The 25,890-nt window shown below is 35.0% G+C and overlaps 1 protein-coding gene across 1 annotated transcript in view; it reads left to right on the forward strand.

Moving 5' to 3' along the window:
• LOC132350747 (zinc finger protein 33B-like) overlaps positions 1–25,890 on the forward strand; it is a 48,554-nt gene that overhangs the window by 12,056 nt on the left and 10,608 nt on the right. Inside the window, exons 3-4 of the mRNA XM_059900191.1 lie at positions 3,654–3,798; positions 4,450–4,545. Of these exons, the coding sequence (XP_059756174.1) occupies positions 3,654–3,798; positions 4,450–4,545 (241 nt within the window). The remainder of the gene's footprint in view (positions 1–3,653; positions 3,799–4,449; positions 4,546–25,890) is intronic.

Below are 25,890 nucleotides of genomic sequence, written 5' to 3' on the forward strand. Positions count from 1 at the left end.
TGACCTGTGCTTTAATCTATCATGACTATATAATGAAACCTCCATAATAGTCCTTGAATTTATGGGATTCAGAGAGCTTCCAGGTTGTTGAACATGTGGAGGTACTGGGAGGGTGGCGAGCTCTGAGAGGGCATGGAAGTTCTGTATCCTTTTACCCATTCTTGCTTTGTGTATCTCTTCCTTCTGGGTGTTCCTGAGTTGTATCCTTTTATAATAAACCATTAATCTAGTAAGTAAATCATTTTCCTGTGTTCTGTGAGCCACTCTATCAAATTATTGAACCAAAAGAGGAGGGTGTGGGAACCTTGATTTATATCCAGTGGTGAGATGTACGGGTGACAATCTGGATTTGCAATTCGTGTCTGAAGTGGGAGTGGTGTTGTGGGACTGAGCCTGGGATCTGACGCTATAGTGTCAGAGTTGAGTTAATTCCTTGGAGTGGGAAAAACTCCCACAATTTTGGTGACCTGAGTAGAATGAAACAGAGGAATTGAGCTTTTCCTCTACAGTTTTCTTATTTTTGTCTACTTTAATAGTGCTTTACCACTTGACAGGCAATACAAGAATCTTAAAACAGTTTAAGTATCCTTTTACTAGTGTTTTGCTGTATTTTACTTTTGTGTTTGTCACAGATTCCAGAAGACATCACTTGTCGCTTCAAAGTCCATTTTCAGTTTTCTTTATTACTTCCCAAAGTTTTGTGCTTCCATCAGGTATCATTTTCCATAACTGTAGTATTTCTTGTCTGTGTGTACTGTTGATAACTTTTTCAACCCTTATGTGGAAAATATATTCATTTCAGAAGAATATTTTTGCTGGATTTGGAATTTTCTAGTGGCATTTTTCCTAGCTGCTTAAAATGACATTCCATTTTTGTTTTCTTATTTGCAAATGGCCTATTCAAATTTTTACCCAGTGTCTTCTCATTTTCATAGTTTCTGTTGAAGGGTTTGCTGTCAGTTTAGTTACCAAGATGACTTGCCTTTTTTTTCCTCGTTAATTTATAAAATGTCTTTCTTTATTGGGGATAGGACTTCTTTGTCAGGTATATGTATTCCAAATGCCTTCTCCCACTCTGTGTGTTGAATTTTTATTCTCTTTCTGTCTTTTGATAGGGGTAGGTTCTTAATATTATAGTATTATTATATAATTTGTGTCCCGTTTAAGAAATCTTTGCCTATCCTGAGGTCATGAAGGTATTTCTTATGGCATTTTCTAAAATTTTTATTGTTCTTTCAAATTTAGATCTATATACCATCTAAAATATATTTCTCTTTATACTTAAGGTAGCAATAAATGTTTATTATATCAATAATTAAACTAGCATCATTTATTGAAATGATTGTCCTTCTGTTACCCTTGTCATAAATCAAGTGACATATATGTGTGGGTCTGTTTTTGGACTCTTCTTCCATTCTGTTGATATGAAAATTCTTATGCCAGTATCACACTGTTTTAATTATGGTATATTGATAATTATACGTGATAAATGATACTCTTTCTGGCTTAATTTTTTCTTCAAGATTGTTTTGTCGATTTTTACCCTTTGCATTTTCACATATTTCAAAATTAGCTTGTCTGGGATTTTGTTTGAAATTGCTATGAATTTGTACATCAGCATGGAGAGAATTGATATTTTTATAATATTATAATATTTTATAATATTGAGCCTGCCTATCCAGGAATTTGTTACATCCCTCCAGTTATTTGGGTCTTATTTTCCTTCATTTTATTTCTTGTAAAGATTTTCATATTTTTCTTGCTATTGTGAGTTGTACCTTTAAAAAATTTAATTTTCTGAAATTTGCTATACTGAACTTGTATCTGATTTCTAAAACTTTTATTTTAGATACTTTTATTTGGATTTTCTGTGTACTTGATTGTTGTACTATATTACTCTAAGAACTTCAGAAAAATGTTGAATAAAATTGGAGATAGTAGGTGTCTTTATCTTGCTCCTAATTTTAAGTGGGACACTTTCCATATTTTACCAGTAAGTGTGATATTTGCTGGGGGTATTTGTAAAAATCCTTTATCACATTGAGAAAATTCCTTTCTATTTCTAGTTTGCCAAGAGGTTTTTTTTTTTTTTAAATCTTGCTTTTCTGTATTTACTGAGTTGGTCATATCATCATCTCTTAGGTTTAAAAACTATTCTTTCTCATAGTTCTACCTTTCAGAAAATTCCGTCTTGGTCTTCATGACCTGTTCTTTTTCTGTAAGCTAGTTAAAAAGTGATTTTCCCTCAGCTTCGAGTCTTTTTTATTTTTACTCTTAATTTTCTGAGAGCCTTCTGATTCATTCTTGATGACTTCAAACACTACTAAACTATTAATGTCTACCAAGTTCTTATTTTCATTCTACACCTCCAGTATTATGCTTCAGATTTATTATAGTTAAGACATATCTTGCTAAAATATAGTGCCCAATCTATTTTCTTCTAATGTTCCTGGCTTGCTTTGTGACTCTAGTATCTGTAGAGCTGTTCATGCATATACCCTGAGAAAACATTTCCTTTTCTGCCAGTGAATTGCTGATCACATTCTGTTGCTGTCTGTCTCCTTTCATCAGTGTTCTACTTGCATCCCAGTTTCTACTTTAGTAGTTTATGTCAATGGTGTTGTTTTGTACTTTAGCTTTCCCTTCCCTTTTTTAAAAAAGAGAATTGGTTCTGAAATAAAAACCTGGTCACATACTTTCAGTTTATCCTTGAATCTCTTCTTTGGCTCCTCTTTCTCTGCAGCAGTGATCCCTCAAGTAGAGGCATGAACTCTGGATGATATCAAAAACAATACAATTGAATATCTTCTCTTACATGTTTTACAGACATTTCAAGTTCAGTAGTTCCAAAATCTTTCCTGTCTCATTTTCTACACATCCTAATTATTGTCTCTGAATTGAAGGATTGGAACCTAGAATATGTATTGTAGTGAAATAAAATATTAGACTTTTTTTACATTTTAAGTCTAAGAATAGAACTAAAGTTCATAATAAATTTATTGTTAGTTTATTTCTATAATTTATAAATATAAACTTCTGTAGTGTTCAAAAATATTCTTTAATGTGGAAAGTTATCACATACTTTGGAGACTATTGGTCTGAAGTTACTCTGTAATCTGTTCCTTGAATACCTCCATGGCCCTTTTTCTTATCTCAACTCCTCCTCTGCTGTTTGCCTTTTTGCTCATTTCCCGAAGATGTTAGAGGGCCCCTGCCTTTGCCTGTGCCCTGGCCCTGTGTTCATGAAGAACACAGTGTTACTCTTTATCCAACAGCTGCTGTTCCTCAGTGAAGCTCAAAATAGAACTAGTTTTGCTTCTCATTTACATTAATCTATTATGTGTGTACTCTAACAATAGTGCTTGTAACATTACTGCAAGTTTTCTTACCAGATTATATGCTTCTTGAATACAGGATGATTTTTAGTAATCTTAGTATTTCCAAGAACTAGCATAGTTCCAGATCCATTGTGGGGACTTGATAATTAATAATGCAATGGCAGAATATTTCTACTATGATTTCTCTTCTTCTCCCAGAGTATAAAGCAAAAGAAACATTCTGCAAACCAATTTGGTAATCTGTAAACAGTAATCATGGTAAGGATTTGTTTCCATACATATTTTTCCATGTCACCTTAACTCTGAACATTTCAGATTGAACAGAAATTCCAGGGATCGGTATCATTTAAGGATGTGACTGTGGGCTTCACCCAAGAGGAGTGGCAGCACCTGGACCCAACTCAGAGGTCCCTGTACAGAGATGTGATGCTGGAGAACTACAGTAACCTTGTCTCAGTGGGTAAGGTCTGTTTATTATGTAATTCTAAATGGCATTTAAAAATTTTCTGTTAAACCCTAAGCCTCAATTAGGGTTAGATTAAATTATTAGATCCTCATGGTGGGATTAATGCACTTACAAAAACAGGAGGAGAAAAGGGATCTTTCTGCGTTCTCCACCATGTGAGAACACAGCAAAAAGATAGCTATCTGCAAACCGGGAAGAGAGGCCTCACCAGATTCTGACCATGCTGGCACCCTGATCTCAGACTTCTCAGCCTCCAGACTGTGAGAAATAAATTTCTGTTGTTTAAGCCTCCTGGTCTGTGGTATTCTGTTATAACAGCCCGAACTGACTAAGGCATCAAGTAATAATAAATGCATGAGAATCTTAAATCAGACCCTCATCCTGGCCACAAATTTATAATGAAAAAAAATGCTTTTAATTAAGAAGCATATGGACATTCTGTAGAGTTTAATGATATTTAAGATTGGAAGTCAGGAGTCAATGTTTATTGGTCATTTCTGGGCACCAGGAAGACATTTGTATTTACTTCTCCAAGGAAATGTTCAGTGGCACTTTCATTGACCAGCTCTAGAAGCTTCCTCCTCTTTCAGAGGCCCTGAAGTCTAGGCCACGTGGTCCAAGTCCTAAATTATTTCACTTTGACAGGGTATTGTGTTACCAAACCAGAGGTGATCTTCAGGCTGGAGCAAGGAGAGGAGCCATGGGTATTGGAGGAAGAATTCCCAAGACAGAGCTTCGCAGGTGAGTTAATGTGTACTGAACAAATGAACATAAGGGAATTTATTAGTCCAGAGGTTGACAACTTTAAAATGTTTTTTGAAGAATATCACATTAGAGATTCTAATCTTTATAAGTGACTTAAAATACTGATTTTTTGAATCAAACCTCCAGATACCACTCTTACAAAAAATGTTCTCCTTTTGATTCACTTTTTGAATATTCATCATTCTTAAATTTGTCAGTAGTCCAGTTTTTGCCCATCTCATCTTTACTGTTGTTTTTCTTGGTTACTCTCATTCTCAAAGCATTTTCAGTTGCCCACCGTACTACCTCCATTGCTCTGCATTCCTGTTGTTTTTGGCCATTTTTTGACATAAATAATTTTTGAGTACCTGCTATACTGTAAGAGCTGAGAGTGTAGTGTGAAAAAAATAATGTGTCTTAATGAGTTTACAGAAGTAGTGTTGTTAATGGCCATAGGTATGTGAAAAGATGCTCAACATCACTAGTCATTAGGGAAATGCAAATCAAAACCACAATGAGATATCACATCACACCAGTTAGAATGGTTAGCATCAAGAAAACAAGAGTTATGTGTTGGCAAGGATGTGGAGAAAAGCGAACCCTTGTACACCGTTGGTTAAGATGTGAATTGGTTCAGCCACTTTGGAAAACAGTATGCAGGTTCCGCAAAAAATTAGAAATAGAACTAGAATATGACCCAGTATTTATACTTCTGGGTTGTATACCCTCCCAAAATGAAAACAGGATATTGAAGAGATATATGCATTCTGATGTTTACTGCAGCATTATTCACAGTAGCCAGGGTATGGAAACAATCTTAGTGCCCATCAACAGATGAATGGATAAAAAAGATGGGATGTGTACAATATGTATACACAGTGGAATATTATCTAGCCATGAGAAAGGGAGGTCATCCTGCCATTTGCAATATGGATGGGCTTTGAATACATTATGCTAAGTGAGATAAGTCAGATAGAGAAAGACAGGTTACTATATGATATCACTTGTGGAGTCTGAAAAAGCCAAACTCTTAAAAACAAGAGAGTGATGTGGTGGTTACCAGAGGATGAAAGGTGAGGAAATAGGACATGCTATTTAAGGGTACCAACTTGTAATCAGTAAATAAGCCTTAGAGATCTAATGAACAGTATAGTGAATAGAGGCAACAGTATGGTATTATAAGCATCATATTTGCTAAGAGAGTAGAACTTAAAGAGACTAGAACTTAATTCTTCCAACTACTAAAAAGAAATGATAATTATGTAACATGATAGTTGTGCTAATTATTGCTACAGTGGCAGTCACAGTATAACTTACAAATTTGTCAAGGTAACATGTTGTACACCTTAAATTTATAAAGTTATAGGTCAAATATATTTTAATTAAAAAAAAAGTAGTGTTTTGATTTACATTTCCCTGATGATTAGTGATGTTGAGCACCTTTTCATGTACTCCATGGCCATCTGCATGTCTTCTTTGAAAAAATGTCTATTCATATCCTCTGCTCATTTTTAAATCAGATTTTTTTTTTGCTATTGAATTGTATGAGTTCTCTATGTATTTTAGATATTAACCCTTTATCAGATATATAGTTGTAAATATTTTCTCCTATCAGTAGGTTGCTTTTTCATTTTGTTGATGGTTTCCTTTTATGTGCTAAAGCTTTGAAGTTCGATGTAGTCCCGCGTGTTTATTGTGCTTTTGTTGTCTTTGCTTTTGGTTTCAAATCCAAAAAGAAATCATTGCCAAGACCACTATCAAGGAGCTTATTAGTGCCTGTATTTTCTTCTAGGAGTTTTATGGTTTCAGGTTTTATGTTCCCATCTTTAATTCATTTTGAGTTAGTTTTGCATGTGGCTATACAGTTTTCCCAACACCATTTATGGAAGAGACTGTCCTCTTCCTGTTGTATATTCTTGGATCCTTTGTCTTAAATTAATTGATTATGTATGCATGGGTTTATTCTGGGGCTCTCCGTTCTGTTGCATTGATCTATGTGTCTGTTTTTATGCCAGTACCATGCTGTTTGATTATTATAGCTTTGTAGTATAGTTTGAAATCAGGACGTGTGATACTTCCAGCTTTGTTCTTTTTTCTCTAGATTGCTTTGGCTGTTTGGAGTCTTTTGTGGGTCCATAGAAATTTTAGGATTGTTTGTTCTACTTCTTTGAAAAATGCTGTTGAAATTTTGATAGGGATTGCTTTGAATCTGTAGATTGCATTGGGTCATATGAACATATTAATAATATAATTCTCTCAGTCCATGAGCATGGAATAACTTTCCGTTTATTTTTGTTTTCTTCAGTTTCTTTTATCAGTGTCTTATAGTTTTCAATATGCAGGTCTTTTATCTCCTTGGTAAAATTTATTTTTAGGTATTTCATTGTTTTCGATGCAGTTTTAAATGGGATTGTTTTCTTACTTTCTCTTTCTGATCGTTTGTATTAATCTATAGAAACACAACAGATTTTTGTATGTTGATTTTGTATCCTCCAACTTTACTGAATTCATTTATTCTAAAAGTTTTTTGATGGAGTCTTTGGTGTTTTCTATGTGTAATATCATGTTATCTGTAAATAAGGACAGTTTTACTTCTTCCTTTCTCATTTGGATGACTTTTCTTTAAAATTAATTAATTAATTAATTTGGTTACACCAGGTCTTAGTTGCGGCAGGCAGGCTCCTTAGTTTCAGCTTGCCAACTCCTTAGTTGTGGCACACGGGCTCTGTAGTTGTGGCATGCAAACTCTTAGTTGTGGCATGCATGTGGGATGTAGTTCCCTGACCAGGGACTGAACCCAGGCCGCCTGCCTTGGGAGCATGCAGTCTTATCTTCCCTGGTGGGGAAGTCCCTGGATGGCTTTTATTACATTTTCTTGCCTAAGTCCTCTGACTAGGACTTCCAATACCATGTTCTGAATAGAAGTGTCAAGAATGGGCATCCTTGTCTTGTTCCTGATCTTACAGAAAAATCTTTCAGTTTTTTACCATTGAGTATGATTTTAGGGGTGGTCCTGTCATACATGGCCTGTATTATGTTGAGGTACATTTCCTCACTACCCACTTTGTTGAGAGTTTTGATCACGAATGAGTGTTGAATTTTGTCAGATTTTTTTTTTCCATCTATTGAGATGATCATTGATCTTTATCCTTTCCTAATATGATGTATATCACATTGATTTCCAGATGTTGACTCATCCTTTCATTCCTGGAATAAATTCCACTTCATCGTGGTGTATGCTGCCTTTAGTGGATTGTTGAATTTGATTTGCTAATATTTTGTTGAGGATTTTTGTGTCTGTCTTCATCAGGGATATTAGCTTGTAATTTTCTTTTCTTCTGGTGTCTTTGTCAGGTTTTAGTAACAGGGTAATGCTGGCCTTCTAAAATGAATTTGGAAGTGTCCCTCCCTATTAATTTTTTGGAAGAGTTTGAGAAAGATTGGTAATAATTCTTTAAGTGTTTGTTAGAATACACCAGTGAAGCTGTCTGGTCCTAGCCTTTTGTTTGCTGGGAGTTTTTTTGATTATTGATTCAAACTTCTTACTAGTAATTGGCCTGTTAAGATTTTTAATTTCTCCCTGATTCAGTGTTGGTAGGTTGTATATTTTTAGGAATTTATTCCTTCTAGTTGTGAAATTTATTGTGGTATAGTTTTTTATAGTAGTCTCTTACCCTTTGTATTTCTGAGATGTGACTTGTAACATCTTTTTTGTTATTGGTATTATTTATTTGAGTCTTCTTTTTCTCACCATGAGACTGTCTAAAGGCTTCTCAATTTTGTTTATCTTTTCAAAGAACCAACTCTTAGTTTCATTGATCTTTTCTACGTTATTTTTAGTCCCTATTTCATTTTTATCTGCTCTAGTCTTTGTTATTTCCTCTTCTACTAATTTGGGCTTCATTTCTCCCTCTTTTTCTAGTTCTTTGAGTTGTAAAGTTAGGTTGTTTATTTGAGAGTTTTCTTATTTCTTGATGTAAGCATTGCCATTATGAATTTCCCGCTTCGAACTGCTTTCACTTCATCCTGTGAGTTTTGGTGTATTGTGTTTACATTTTTATTTGTCTCAAGATAGTTTTTTTTCTCCTTTGAGTTCTTCTTTGACTCATTGGTGTTCACTAGCATTTTGTTTAGTCCCCAAATATATGTGAACTTTGCAGTTTTCTTCTTGTAATTGGTTTTTTTCATTCTATATCATTGTGGTTGGAAAAGATGCTTGATATGATTTCAGTCTTGAATTTATTAAGACATATTTTGTGGGCTAACACATGATCTATCCTGGAGAATGTTCCTTATACATTTGAGAAGAATGTGTATTCTGTTGCTTTTGGGTGGAATGTTTTGTGTATATTTGTTAATTAATCTGGTCTGATGTGTTGATTAAGTCCAGTGTTTCCATATGGATTTTCTGTCTGGATTATCCATTGACAAAAGTGGCATATTATCATCCCTACTATTATTGTATTGCCATCAGTTTCTCTCTTTAGGTCTCTTAATGTTTACTTTATATTTAGGTGCTGCTGTATTGCGTGCATAAATATTTACAAATGTTATATCCTCTTTTGGGTTGAATCCTTATGACCTGTGTTGGTTTCTATGCATTAGATAAAATAGCCTCTCTCCACTCTTGAAGGAGTAGTCTCATGTAAGAGATATGTTTTACTCTTCAACTCTGCCCTAGCTCTTGGTTGTCCTTTAAAACTTTCCTATTGTCTAAACAGCCTAATTTATTTTTAGTGGCTCCCAATATGTGAGGGTGTTCCCAGACCTATCAGTGTCCCAAAGCAGAGGATCTCAGTCAGAATCTAGATTCAGGCTGATTGGAGGCCAGACCCTCAGGCAGTACCTTTTAAAGAGTGCAGATATATAATTCTGTGGGACCACAGGTATAAGCCCTGCTAGCCACCAGAGCCAGATGATCTTAGAGGTGTCTCTCTAAGATTGTAGCAGTTGCAACAGTCAGGGTACCAGACTAGTGTGGAAGTTCCTTTCTGGAAGATACCCATGAGCTGGAGTGAGGCACAGGGAGAGTGCAGAGAAGTCACCCTCCAGGTGGAGTGAGTTAGGAGAGCACAAAGTTGCCACTCATTTACCATTTTCAAATGATAAACCTACCTTGCTTTAGAGGGGTAAGTTCCACGTGGTCATCCTTTATAATCCTTTTTATATGTTACTGGATAAAATTTGATAGTGTATTGTTGAGGATTTGTGGGTCTTCAATACTCATAAGATGTTCATCTTAGTATTCTTGGATATTGATCTGTAGTTGTATTTTCTGATGTTTGATTTTGGTACCAGGGTAATATTGGGCTCATAGAATGAATTAGGAAGTTATCTTTTCCATTTTTTTGAATAATTAATATTAAGTATTTTCTAAGTGGTAAAATTCACCAGTGAAACCATCTGAACCTGAGCCCTTTTATGGGAAGTTTTAAAATGACTAATTCAGTGTTTGTACTTGTTATAGGTTTTTTCAAATTTTTCTCTTTATTCTTGAGTCACTTTCTATATTTTTTCCTAATTTCAGGAATGTTTGCCTTTCATTAAAGTTATCTAATTTGTTGGCATATAATTGTTCATAACATTTCTTTACAATTATTTTTGTTTTTGTAATGTATAAAGTATTACAATTTTGTAATGTTAGTATATTATATCCCTAGTGTATATACCATCTTTCATCTGTAATTTTAGTAATATGAATCTTCTCTGTCAGTCTAACTAGGGATTTGTCAGTTTTGTTCATCCTTTCAAAGAATTATCTATTTTCTTTCTATTCTCTGTTTCATTAATTTTTACACTAATCTCATTTCCCTCCTTCTGCTTGCCTCGAGTTTGTATTGCTTTTTTCCCCCCGTTTTTCTAAGGTAGAAGGTTAGGTTATTGATTTGAGATCGTTCTCCTTCAGTAGTGTTATTTGCAGGTATAAATTGCCCTATAAGTACTGCTTTACGTGTGTCTCATAACCTTGGTATGTTTTGTCTTCATTTTTACTCATCTCAAAGTATTTTTCTAATTTCCCTTGTTCACTGCTTTTTTGATTCTTTTATGTAGGGATGTGTTATTTAATTTGCTCCTATTTGTGAATTTTCAAAATTCCTTTGTATTTTTGATTTGTAATTTCCTTCCATCATGCTGGCAGAATCTTTTTGCATCTCTTCTGGGGAATGTTTCATGTGTACTTTTGAAGAATGTGTATTCTGCGACTTTGGAGTGGAGTTTTGTATTTATGAATGTTAGATCTGGTTGCTTTATAGTGCTATTCGTGCCTTCTTTTTTGTTTGTTTGTTTTTTCTTCATATTCTGCCCAGTTGTTTTATGCATTACTGAAAGTGGGATATTAAACTCTCTAATTATTATTGTTGATGTGTGTGTTTCACCTTTCAATTCTGTATTCACTTCATGCATTTTGAAACTGTGTTGTTAGCAGCATATATGTGCTTAGATTTATGTCTGCTTTATCAGTTAACTCTTTTATCATTATATAATGCTTCTCCTTATCTCTAGTAACATCTTTTATGTTAAAGTGTGTTTTGTCTGATATTAGCATAGCCATTCCAGCCTTATAGATGTTGTATACTTGTTTTATGTTTTTCTGTTTTTAAAATTTTTGATCTATTTGTAGCTTTGACTATAAAGAGTATCTCTTGTAGACAGCATGTGTTTGGATTCTCACATTTTATTCAACCTGACAATTGCTGTCTTTTTATTGGATTTTTTCAATCCATTCCAAGTTTCTGTTATTATTCATATAGTTGGATTTACACCTGCCATTTTACTTTTTGGTGTTTACTTGTGCCTTTTTGAGTCTGTGTTCTTTTTATTACTGCCTTCTTTTTCATTAAGTGGGTATATTTTAGTATAGCATGTTGATTCCTTTAATGATAATTTTACTTAAAAAATTATTTTCCTAGTGGTTGCTATAGGATTTACTTAATAAATTCTTACCTTTTCAGAATGACTTCAGGTTTATACTACCTTACCTCCAGTGAGGTATAGAAACGTTACTCGTATATAGCTCTATATTTTCTTTTCTCTTTTTGTGTTATTACTTTTGTACATAGTACATCTGAATATGTTTAAATCCCAACAATACACGGTTGTACTTATTACTTTATATAATTTGAAGTTTCTTAAAGGGACTGAGACAAGAATGGATAGCAAGTATGTATGGTCCGTTACATTAACTTGCTTTTTCACCATTTTTGCTTCATTTGTTCCTGTGGATTCACATTACCATCCAGGGTCATTTCCTTACTCCAACATGGCTTTGTTCCTCTGCCTCATTTTGCTTTATTGTCAAATATGTTACATTTTTATATGCTATGGGCCCAGCAATACAATACAATTACATACATGCTGACTTATTCACTGCCTTGGTAAAATTGTTAGGGGAAGAAATTTGCCTTTATACTGTCCTTTAAAATTATGTAATTACTTTTACCTACAATCTTTGTGGATTTGAACTAGTGACTAGGATCACTTGCTTTCAGTCTGAAGAATTTATTTCTTGTAAGGCTGCTCTAGTGGCAGTGGGTTCATGTTTGTTTTTTTGTTTTTGTTTTCTTTTAGTTTTTTAATCTGTGGATTTATTTCATTTTCAGTTTTGAATATTTCTGCTATTTTGGTTGGCACATTTTTTTACCCCAGCACATTGAATATGTTATCCCACTTCCTGGACTCTTGTTTCTGATGAGAAGTCAGGTGTTAATCTTATTGGAGTTCCTTGTACGTTAATAGTTGAATTTCTCTTGTTGCTTATGAAGTTTTGTATTTGTCTTTTAAATAGTTTTACCTGCTGCATCTTGGCGTGGATCTCTGTGTTCACCCACTTGGAGTTTATCTTGTTGAATTTGCAGATTAATGTTTTTCTTTACATTTGCAAGATTTTCGCCATCATTTCATTGAATATTTTTTCTGCTCCTTGCTCTTTTTTTCTTCTTCTGGTACTCCCATTATGAATGTTAATGTAGTTAACAGTGTCCTTCATTTATTTGAGGCTTTGTTCATTCCTTTTTCTTTCTCTGTTCTTTAGATTGCATTTTGTTGATTGGTCTATCATCAGGTTCACTAATTCTTCTTCCTGTAAGCTTCAATCTACTTTAGAGCCCTTCCAGTGAATTTCTGTTGCAGTTATAAATTTCAAATCTAGAATTTTAATTTTGTTCTCTCTCTTTATTCTTACTCTCTATGTGACGAGGTGTCTTCATACCAATATTTACTTCCTTAGGCTTGGTGGTTTTTTGAACACATTTATAATAGCTGTTTTGAGGTCTGCTAAGTCCAGTATCTGCATCCTCTCACAAGCAGTTTCTATTCTTTCTAGTTCTGCTATTTTCCCACTATATGTGGAATTTTCCTGTTTCTTTGTATGTCTTGTAATTTTAAAAAAATACTTTAGATAATATTTTGTACCTCCTCTCATAGTGATTCCTTCTTTCTCTACAGAGCTTGTTATTTTTGCTTACTTATCAATATTTGTTTAGTGACTTGGCTGGACTATTTGAGTGAAGTCTTTTTCTCCCACAGTGTGCTGTCTCTGATGTCACTTGTCATAGAGCTCTGCCTTGGGCATATACACTGTCCTTAGAATGACAGTGATGTTAACAGGGTGCTCATTGAGTGTCTCTGTGATGGTTAATTTTACATGTCAACTTGAGTGGCTGAAAGGATGCCTAGGTAGCTGCTAAAACATTATTTCTAGATGTATCTTGGAGGGTGTTTCTGGAAGCATTAGCATTTGATTCACTAGACTGAGTAAAGAGATCCACCCTCACCAACGTGGGCATCATCCAGTTTGTTGGGGCCCAAATGGAACAAAAAGACAGTTGAAGGGCACATTGTTTCTTTTTGAGCTGGGATGTCCATCTTCTCCTGCTCTCAGACATCAGAGCTCCTGGTTCTTGGTCTTCAGACTCCGAGAGTTATACCAGCAGCCCCTTAGTTCTCAGTCCTTTGACCTCAACTGGGAGTTATACTATGGGCTCCCCTAGTTCTCAGACCTTTGGACTAGGGAATTATCACTGGCTTCCCTGGTTCTCTACCTTGCAGACCGCAGGTGTGAGACTTCTTGGCCTTAACTGCATAAACTAATTTCTTTAATAAACCTCTCTTTCTCTCTCTGTTATCTATCTGTAGATAGATATATACATGTGTGTATATATGTATATGTATCTCCTATTGGTTCTCTTTCTCTGCAGAATCTTGATTAATATAATCTCTTTCTCTGATCTCTTTGTTAACTTGTGTGCCTCTGTTGGTATCACACCTTGCATTTAGCCTCTACTAATTGTTGTGTTTTGGTTTTTTTCCTGTCCCTTTCTTTTTTTCTTTTTTTTTTTGGAGTATAATTGCTTTACAATGTTGTGTTAGTTTCTGCTGTACAATGATGTGAATCAGCTACATGTATACATATATCCCCTCCCTCTTGGACCTCCCTCCCCCCACCCCCAATCCCACCCATCTAGGTTGTCACAGAGCACCGAGCTGAGCTCCCTGTGCTATACAGCAGGTTCCCACTAGCTATCTGTTTTACACAGACAGATGGTAGTGCATTTATGTCAAACCTAATCTCCCAATTCATCCCACCCTCCCCTTCCCCCCGTGTCCACACGTCCGTTCTCTACATCTGCGTTTCTATTCCTGCCCTGCAACTAGGTGCATCTGTACCATTTTTCTAGATTCCACATATATACGTTAATATACGATATTTGTTTTTCTGACTTACTTCACTTTGTATGACAGACTCTAGGTCCATCCACATATCTACAAATGACCCAATTTCATTTCTTTTCATTAGCCTCTACTAATTAACTGATTGCTCTGCTGTTTCCAACAATGTCTTGCATCATATATTGCTGTACAGATTGGTCCAATTAAATTTGAGCCCCTTTCAGATGGTAGTATTTGATGTTGCCCTTCATGTCGACATTTAGGATATCACCTCCCAGAAAATATAAGAAAATTATTACCCTAGAAAATCTGGGTGTATGAGTGTATTTGCATGAGTGTTTTTTGGTAGGTAGGAACAAATCCAGTAGCTTGAGATACCTCTTCTTACTTGTCTCTGTCCCTTGTTCCTTCTGGTATATTTTTAGTTGGTCTGTGCCTTAGCTTTTTGCTCTCATGGAGCTACTAGCCTCTTAATTACTTATCACTGAAATTTCATTGTTTTCAGTTGGTGACCTTAGGCTTGAACTTACCTACAGTCTGTTCCACATAAAGTGAATTTTCTTGAGAAGAGCTTCTGAGTTCTCTCTTCTTATGGCCTGCCTCTATCTCTGGGTGAAAGCACTGCACCATTGCTCTGGAGCCAGGAGCTGGAACAGTGTCCTGCTTTTCTCAAAGTGACAGCGTGTTTTACGATCAGTAGGAAATGTGTGTATGTTTCTGATAGCTTGTTTTAAACATACATGGAGTACCTTTATATAAAAAATATAAAATGTTACTGAAAAAGAAGCTTTATATATGTGAATATATGTATCTGGCTGATCACTGGAAGGGCCAACATCATAAAGATGTATTCCTCTCTAAATTCATGTATCTATTCAATTAATGCTAATTGGAGTTCCTGTGAACTTCGTTGTGTTCGTTTTTGTTTTCAAGAAGTCAAGTTAGCCCTTAAAAAGTTAGAACCCAGAAAATGATTGAGATACATAATAAGCCTGTGGTAATTTGGTTTGTTGGTTTGGTTCAAGGAGAGCCCAGAAGATGACCTCTCCATGTATGGGAACTTGATCTTTGGATAGATCTGGCACTGCAAATCATTGGCAAAAGATAGGAGAGTTTTCTGAATTGCAGTTAATGCATGTAGTGTGTTACTTACATGTATCATTACTGTGTCTCTCCACTGGGATGTAAGGTCCATGAAAGCAGAGATTTTGCCTGTTTTCTGTTCAGCTATATCTCCACTTCCTAGAATAATGCACATAGTAAATACTGAAAAATGTGATGAATGTTAGCCTCTTATAAGTTAATATAAAAATACAGCTCAATTTTTAAAAAATGGTCATAAGGCAAAGATGCAAAGCTTCATTGGTAATAGAGAAATGCATAATAAGACTAGAATTAAATACCACTTTATATCTATTTAAATAAAAAGAATTGTAGAGTCTAACAATACCAAATATTGTTTATAATGCAGAGAAATGAATGTTTTTATTCAGTGCTATGGCCAGATCACGTCGGAAAGCAATTTGTTATTACCTTTTATAGTTGAATATACATATTCTCTTTGATCTAGTTTTATACTTATATCCTTGAGATATACTTTTATATCTCAAACTGTGATGAGGAACTGGTGTTTCTGTTTTGCTTTAAAGATTTAAAATATATTATTGATAAATATTTTCATAAAACATAAGCAAAAGATACAGAGCAAAGACATACAAAATATAGGCTTTGCTTTTTTTATTACAGGCATACCTTGGATATATTGTGGGTTTGGTTCCACTAAAGCGATATATCCCAGTAAAGTGAGTCATAACTATCTTTTGGTTTCCCAGTGCATATAAAAGTTTTATTTATACTATACTGTAGACTGTTAAGTGTGCAATAGCAGTATGTCTAAAAAAAGCCAATATATGTATCTTAATTTAAAAATACTTTATTGCTAAAAAATGCTAACCATTATCTGAGCCTTCAGTGAGTTATAATCTTTTTGCTTGTAAAAGGTTTGAAATATTGTAAGAATTACCAGATGTGACACAGAGACATGAAGTGAGCAAATGCTGTTGGAAAAATGACAGTGATGCAGGGTTGCCACAAACCTTCCTTTTACAATTTGTTGCCACAAATTTGTAAAAAATGCAGTGTCTGTGAATCTCAATAAAGTGAAGCACAGTAAAATGAGGTATTCCTGTATTAGATTCAAATGTAAAATTATGCTTTAAAGTTTCTGTTAAAAAAAATAATTTACCACACCCAGCCAAGAAGGAATAATAGGGACTGGATTTACCGTCCCATCTGAAACAACCAAAACGATCAGACAAAGTAAATGAAACAATGAATTTCAAGACAGTAGTCATCAACCAACCAAAGGCAGAAATTACTTAGAGCCAGAAAACATAGGACTTGAGGTCTGTGATAACCCTACCAGGTCACTGAACCCTGATAGAGCCTTGCACTCTCACTAAATTAGGAATTGGAGTTGATAGTCCAAAGAGATTAAGGCTGCTTACGGTTCACATGATAGAGGACAAAACAGGCAGTAACTGCACAGAGAGAAAAGTCTGGATATCTACAATGGATTGTCCTTGAGTATTCAGCAGAATATTGATCAGCTCATATAGTGAAGAAATTAAAGAAAATTTGAAAATAACTGGAAGACACAGTGCACAGCACTCACAGAGGGCCCGGAAAAGGACTGTTCTCACCAGCCAGAGTGGAAAAAGTCATAATTCACAGAGTGTTAGGTAGAATACTTAGAAAAGTCTTGCCTCAGAGTGAGCAGTAACGCACCTTGGAATGAATACTTATTTAAAAGGCTTCAGTGCTGTGTCAATATCAGATGAAATACATTTCAAAGCCAAGGATATTGTTAGTGAAACAGATTTTAAAAATAATGATAAGAGATTAAATTTATCAAAAGAATTTAACAATCCTAGACTTTAATGCCACTATTAAAGTTTTTCAAACTGTGTGAAGGAAAAACTGATACAACTTGAAGAAGACAGATCCATAATTATAGTCAGATGTTTCAGCCTCTCTCTCCCAGTAACCGATAGAAGAAGGAAATGGCAAATGAGCACAAAGATATAGTAGACTTGAACAACACTAAATAACCAAATTGACTTAATTGACAGTTATAAAGTATTCCTCCCCTACCCCAACCAGTGGAATACATATTCTTTTTAAGGGCACATAAGTAGTTACCAAGGTAGATTACTACATTTTTGGACATAAAACAAGTCTGAATAAATTTAAAGGGATACAAATCATTTAAAGTATTTTGTCTTACCAAAATAGAGTTAAATCTAGTTCAATTAAAAATCAGTAACAGAAAGATTTGTAAAATCCCTAAATACAGTGGAACCTTGAATAACATGCGTTTGAACTGCGCAGGTCCACTTATACCGGATTCTTTTCACTACATACTACAGTACTCCATGGTCCATTGTTGGTTGAATCCATGGATGTGGAACCCTGGCTATGGAGGGCTGATGGTAAAGTTACCTATGGATTTTCAACTGTGTGAAGGGTCAGTGCCCCTAACCCCTGCATTGTTCAAGAGTCAACTGCAGTTAGAAACTCAGTAACACAGTTTTACATAACCCATGGTTCAAAGAAGAATTCAAGGGGGAAATTAGAAAGTATATTTAACTTTTAATGAAAATAGAATTTGTGGGTGGGAATTCCTTGGTGGCCTAGTGGTTAGGATTCCGGGCTTTCACTGCCACGGCCCAGGTTCAGTCTCTGGTTAGGGAACTGACTGAGATCCTGCAAGCTGTGTGGCACGGCCAAAAAAAAAAAAAAGGAAAAAGAATTTGGCGGAAATGTACATATAAGATTTTTTTGTATAGGTAACATAAAATAAATATAATATTTCATTGATTTCATTATTTTCCATCCAGATCTTTATTACTTCTTTTCTTCTGCTTACTTTTGGATTTAATTTGCTCTTTTCAGGTTTTTTAGAGAGGAAGCCGCTAAGGTAATTGATTTGGGACCTTTCTTCTTAGGCAACCAAATTAGTTCTGTGTGTGTGTATCTCAGAGAAGTATATATGGAATTGTGTGTATGTGGCATACATGTAGTGTATTTTATATAATATATTTAATATATAATGTAAATATCATGCATATGGGAATATATATCCAACATACACATGTGAAATTTGTGTTGGATAAGAAGGAAATTCTCAAATCAATTGCTTCAGCTGTTTCTACCTTAAAAATCTAGAAAAAAAGAACAAATTAAACCCATAGTAAGCAGAAGAAATGAAGTAATAAAAAACAAAGTGGAAAACAATGTAATAGAGAAGATAGTTGAGAAAATTAGTGAAATCAAAAGCTGGTTCTTTGAGAAGACCAGTAAAATTGATAAACTTCTGGATGAAACATTATTGATATAAGAATGGGAGTGGTGGGCTTCCTGGTGGCGCAGTGGTTGAGAATCTGCCTGCCAATGCAGGGGACATGGGTTCAAGCCCTGGTCTGGGAAGATCGCACATGCCACAGAGCAACTAGGCCCGTGAGCCACGATTACTGAGCCTGCGTGTCTGGAGCCTGTGCTCCGCAACAAGAGAGGCCGCGATAGTGAGAGGCCCGCGCACCGTGATGAAGAGTGGCCCCCGCTTGCCGCAACTAGAGAAAGTCCTCGCACAGAAACGAAGACCCAACACAGCCATAAATAAATAAATAAATAATTCCCATTTAAAAAAAAAAAAGAATAGGAGTGATGCTATCACTAAAAATTGTACAGATATTATGAGGAAAAATAAGGGAATATTGTGCCTGTAACTTTATAAATTCAGCAATTTAGATGAAATGGGCAGTTTCCTGCAAATAAATGACTACCAAAGCTTATTCCAAAGGAAATAGATAACGATTCCACAAAGAAGATCCCAGGTCCAGGGGCTTCCCTGGTGGCGCAGTGGTTGAGAGTCTGCCTGCCAATGCAGGGGACGCGGGCTCGAGCCCTGGTCTGGGAAGATCCCACATGACACGGAGCAAGTGGGCCCGTGAGCCACAACTGCTGAGCCTGCGCGTCTGGAGCCTGTGCTCCGCAACAAGAGAGGCCGCGATGGTGAGAGACCCGCGCATCGCGATGAAGAGTGGCCCCCGCTTGCCACAACTAGAGAAAGCCCTTGCACAGAAACGAAGACCCAACACAACTAAAATAAATAAATAAATAAATAATTTAAAAAAAAAAAAAAAAGAAGATCCCAGGTCCAGATGCTTTATTAGTGAATTCTGCCAGACATGAAATAATACCAATTCTACCTAAATGCTTCCAGAAAATTCAGGAGGAGGCTATACTGGAAATTCGTTCTTTGAGGCCAGCATTGACCTAATACCAAAACTAGACAAAGACATTGTAAGAAAAGAAGCTACAGACCAGTGTGTATTCTGAACATAAATGCAAAAATTCTAAATAAGATTTTAGCAATTAGAAACCAAAAATATATTAAAAGGCTCAACATCATGACCAAGTGGAATTAATCCTAGGAAGACTTTTTTGACATTTGGAAAGCAGTCAGTGTAATTCTCTGTATCAAGGCCAACTTCATGGATATGCAGCCTGTTTAGTAACACAGTACTGCACTCTCAGAAGGGGCTCTGTACTTGGTTTAATGCTCTGCTGTTGCCATCTCAAAATTCCTAACAGTTTTGTCATTGAACTTGTGATTTGTGTGGCAAGTCTCATGGGACAGTGGAGCATTATGTGTGAACAGACAGGATACATTGAATGGCAGTGTGCTCACTAAGCTTTTGGTCTGGCTGCTTGGTGCAGTCTGGTGTCCTGTATTCCTGAGTGGGTGACCAAGACCCACGTCCTCATTGGTGACAGCAGCAGCAGAACCAGAGCAGTAGTGCAATGATTGCAGGCCCAAGAGAGAACCCACAGCGGGAGGCTAGCTTGCTTCTTCTCCCTGGAGCCTATCCCTTTAGCACTTTCATAAAATATTAACTTTCTGGGCTAAGTGTACTGGGACTGTACTCTGGCACTCAGGCAGTAATCATAGTCAATAGGGTATTACAAAATAAAAGCATACTCATAGAGGGTGCATTAGGATGTACCAGGTAGTCAGTAGAGTTCTTCAGAGTGTAGGCTCTGGTCTTGAAAACAACTGCTACATTGCAAAGCTGGTGTCACAGGTTTAGAAATAGAAATTAAACTTGATGGAAAAGAATATTATTTTCATATGTAATTTTGGATAAACCAACTATGAACAAGGAAGTCAGTTTTGAAATTACTTTTAACTTGTTTTTGAAGATACAGCAATAGACTGCATAAACAGGTGTTTTGAATTATATACAAATCCTGAAGGCATTTTTGGTTTCTTGTACAGATTATAGGAAGTGTCAGAGGAAACATTAAAATGCTATTGTATAAATTTACATTTAAAATTAAAGTCTTGGACAACCTAGAAGAAATGGACAAATTGCTAAAAATGTACAATCTCCCAATACTGAACCAAGAAGAAATAGAAAATATGAACAGACCAATTAGCAGTAATGAAATTGAATCAGTAATTTTTTTAAAAGAATCATAAAAACCAAAAGTCCAGGACCAGATGTCTTCACAGGTGAATACTACCAAACATTTAGAGAAGAGTTAACACTTATCCTTCTCAAACTATTCCAAAACATTACAGAGAAAGGAATGCTTTCAAATGCATTCTAGGAGATCAGCATCACCCTAATACCAAAACCAGTGATATCCCCCCAAAAAAATTACAGACCAGTATCACTGATGAATATACATACAAAATTCTTCAGCAAAATATTAGCAAATTGAATTCAGCAGTACATTATAAGGATCATACACCATGATCCAGTGGGATTTATCCCAGTAATGCAAGGATTATTCAGTATCTAAAAATCAATCAGTGTGATACAACACATTAATAAATTGGAGAATAAAAATAATATGATTATCTTACTAGATGCAGAAAAAGCTTTTGACAAAATTCTACATCCATTTACAATAAAACTCTCAACAAAGTGTGTGTAGAGAGATGTGGCCATATGTGATAAGCCCACAGCTAACAACATATTCAGCAGTGAAAAGCTAAAAGCATTTCCTCTATGATCAGAAACAAGCCAAGGATGCTCATTCTCACCACTTTTATTCAGCATAGTATCGGTAGTCCTTGCCACAGCAGTCAAGAAAGAGAAATAAAAGGAATATAAATTGGAAAGGAAGAAGTAAAACTATCACTGTTTGCAGGTGACATGATATTATACATAGAAAATTCTAAAGACACTGCCAAAAAACTACTAGAGCCCATCAATTTGGTAAAGTTGCCAGATACAAAATTCGATACAAATTTTGCAATAGAAATCTGTTGCATTTCTGTACACTAACAATGGACTATCAAAAAGATAAATTAAGAAAAGTCTCATTACAATTGCATCAAAAAGAATAAATACCTAGGAATAAATATAACTAAGGAGGTAAAAGACCTGTACTTGGGAAACTAAAAGTCACTGATGAAAGAAATTAAAGATTACACAGATGGAAAGACATACCATGCCCATGGTAGAATTAATGGTTAAAATGACCATACTACCCAAGGCAATCTATAGATTCAATGCAATACTTATCACAATACCAGTGGCATTGTTACAGAACTAGAACAAATAATTCTAAAATTTGTATGGAAGCACAAAAGACCCCAAATAGGCAAAACCATCTTGAGGGGAAAAAAAGCTAGAGGTATTATGCTTCCTGATTTCAAACTATACTGCTGAACTACAGTAATCAAAACAGTATAGTACTGGCACAAAAACAGAAACATACATCCGTAGAACAGAATAGAGCCCAGAAATGAACCCACATTTATATGGTCAATTAATCTATGACAAAGTAAGCAAGAATATACAATGGGGAAAAGACAGCCTCTTCAATAAACAGTTTTGAAAAAGCTGGACAGCTATATTCAAAAGAATCAAACTTGCCTGTTTCTTGCACCATGCACAAAAATAAATTCAAACTGGATTAAAGACTTAAATGTAAGAGCTGAAACCATTAAGCTTCTAGAAGAAAACATAAGCAGTATTCTCTTTGACATCAGTCTTAGTAATATTTTTTTGGATATGTCTCCAGAGGAAAGGGAAACAAAAAAATAAACGGGACTACATCAAACTAAAAAGTTTTGCACAGTGAAAAAAACTGTCAACAAAAAGAAAAAGCCACCTACTGAATGGGAGAAGGTATTTGAAAACCACATATCTGACAAGGGTTTAATATCCAAAATATACAAAGAACTCACACAACTCAACATCAGAAAACAAACAGCCTGATTTAAAAATGGGCAGAGGATCTAAATAGACATTTTCCCAAAGAAGACATGCAGATGGCTTCCAGGCACGTGAAAAGATGCTCAACATCATGAATCATTCAGGGAAATGCAACTCAAAACTACAGTGAGTTATCACCTCACACCTGTCAAAATGGCTTTTATCAAAAAGACAACAAATAGCAAGTCTTGGCAAGGATGTGGAGAAAAGGAAATCCTTGTGCACTGTTGGTGGGACTGTAAACTGGTATAGCCACTATGGAAAACAGTATGAAAATTCCTCAAAAGTTTAAAAATAGAACTGCCATATGATCCAGCAGTTCCACTTCTGGGTATTGATCTGAAGAAAATGAAAACACTAATTCGCAAAGCTATATGTGCCTATGTTTATTGGATCATTATTTACAATAGCCAAGATATGAAAGCAATCTAAGCACGCATCAGTAGATGAGTGGATAAAGATGTAGTACACACACACACACGAATATTACTCAGCCACTAAAAAATGAAATTTTGCCACTTACAACAACATGGATGGACCTAAAGGGTATTATGCCTAGTGAAATAAATCAGACAAAGATGAAGTGTTATTTCACTTATATATGGAATCTAAAAAAACAAAGCAAATGAACAAACAAAACAGAAAGAGAGTTACAGATAACAGAGAGCAGGTGTTTGCCAGCGGGGAGGGAGGTAGGGAGAGGAAAGAAATAGGTGAGGGAGCTTAAGAGGAACAAACTGCCAGTTGCAAAATAAATGAGTCACAGTTATGAAATGTATAGTGTGGTGAACATAGTCGATAACTATGTATATCTTTGTATGGTGACATAATATAACTAGACTTATCTTTGTGATCAGTTTGAAGTTTATAAAAATATTGAATCACTACGTTGTATAACAGAACTAGCATGACATTATAGGTCAATTATATTTCAAAAACAAAGAACCTCATAGAAAAAGAGCTGAGATTTGTGGTTACTGTAGGTCGGGGCAGGGTTGGGGGTGGATTGGATGAAGGCAATCAAAAGGTACAAACTTCCAGTTATAAGATAAATAAGTACTAGGGGTGTGATGTACAACATGATACATATAATTAACACTGCTGTGTGTTATATGTGAGAGTTGTTAAGAGAGTAAATCCTAAGTATTCTCATCACAGGAAAAAATTCAAAAATATATAAAATTAAACTCTTACATATACCTATTTTAGAGAGTTAATTTTAGAAAACTGTTTCTCAAGAATCTTTATCTCTAGATATACTAAAATTTATGTTTTGAAATATTGTATCAGAAATTTAGCCCATGTTGTCTGTTTTGCAATTTGTAAGTTTATATAGTTAGTTCTCTATCACTATTATATCTATTGAGTTTTATAAGTAATGAAATACTTTTAGACTAAAGCATAATTTTAATAGCATTAAGTATAATTTTGTTTATGATATTTGACCAAGTGACCCCACATTTTCATTTTGCACTGTCCCCCATCAGTTATGCAGTTATCATTACCTCATATTTTAAAACTAAACAAAAGAAAAACCTATATGATCATTTCAGTAGATACAGGAAAAACATTTGACAAAATCCAGCATTTATTCCTGATGAAAGCTCTCAAATGAAGAATAAGATAAAGGGCATCTTATAGAAAACTGACCAATGTTGTGCTTAATATTTAAAAACTGAATAGTTTTCTTAACAATATCAGGAACGAGACAAGTAGTCCACTCACACTCATTAATATAATGTAACCTGGCTAGTGTAATCAGGGAAGAAAAAGAAAAGGAGGCCAGAGTGGAAAAGAAGTAGAACTGTCTTTATTCACAAAAAAATGATTATGTAGAATGGAATCTACAAGAAAAAAAAAAAAAGACTAAAACTTTTAAGTGCATGTAGGTTGCAAGATAAAAATCAATATACAAAAATCAGTTTTATTTCTATGTACTACCAGCGATTGATTGGAAAATGAAAAATTAAAAAGTATTTGCAGTAGCACGAAAAATATTTTTTTGGCTGATGTATCTGGCAAAGATGTGAAAGACCTCACTGAATATTATAGACCATTGCAGAGAGAAATTGAATACCTAAATAAATGGAGAGAGATACCTTCATGTTCTGTACATGTATACATTTATATATGATACATGTTCATGTATCCAAGTGCTCGATATAGTTTAACATTTTTCTCATTAAAAAGAACTGTAGATTCAGAACAATCCCAATCTAAGTCCCAGCAGGTTTTCTTACAGTAATTGACTAGCTGATTCTTAACTTCATATAGAAGTGCCAAGGAGCTAGAATAACAAATAACTTCGAAAAATAAAAGCTAAGTTGTAGCAATAACACTGCCTGATTTCAAGACTTATTATAAAGTTATGGTAAACAAGACAGTGTGGTGTTAGCATCAAGAAAGACACGTAGAGGAGTTGATCAGAATATGGAGCCCAGAAATAAATCCATTCATATATATTATGTCAGAACTTATCAAATTATATAGTTTAAACATATTCAGTTGATTCATCAGCTGTGCCTCACTGAAGCTATTTTGAGATTGCTGTGAAAGTTTCTAAATGGTTGCTGTCAGTTTATTTGTCATCACATCTTGTTATATACATATATTGGCTGGCAGCGATATGCAAACCCCACTTTTGAGTAGCACTGCTTTAGGGACACTTTTCCAAATATTCACCGGGGATGTATAGAAGCATGTCTGTCTCTATATTGTTTGTAATAACAGAAAAACTAGGATCAACCAGACTATCCATCAAATAGGGAAATCAGTATGTAAATTACAGTACATTCTCACAGTGGTCTTGTATATATATCTGTGTACAACAGTGTGGATGAATTTTGGAAACTTAGAGTGAAAAAAATAAGTCAAAGAAATATACTTATAGCATAATATTTCAATAAATTTCAGAATGTATGTGGAAATTTTTAAAATAAAACAATTTTGGTGAAATCCAGTTTCATGGAGGATTTTTCAGTGAAAGGAAGATATTTATATAGCTGAAAACCACATAGGTATTTTCAGAGATACTGCTCTTCTTGAATGGACTGTGTAATGGATGATACATTATCAGGGTACAATTTCCTTGAGTGTGACCATGCCTTTATTCTTAGGAGATAGAATGCTGACGTATTTGGATAATGGGTCATGATGTTAGTATTTAACTAAAATAGTTAATGGTTAAGAAGGGTTTATATAGAGAAAGATAAAGCATATGTGGCAAAAGTTTAACAATTTGTGAATCTGGGTGAAAGGTTTAGAGGTGCTTATTCTACTGCTTAGGCAAACTTGCTATTTTCTGCTTCTTACGTGGAAGTTTTTCTGTTTATATTTTCTGTCTCTACCAGGGTAAATTTTGATAAGTTGTATTTTCCTA

The sequence above is a fragment of the Balaenoptera ricei genome, chromosome 16, assembly GCF_028023285.1.
Source record: "Balaenoptera ricei isolate mBalRic1 chromosome 16, mBalRic1.hap2, whole genome shotgun sequence".
Classification (NCBI taxonomy): Eukaryota; Metazoa; Chordata; class Mammalia; order Artiodactyla; family Balaenopteridae; genus Balaenoptera; species Balaenoptera ricei.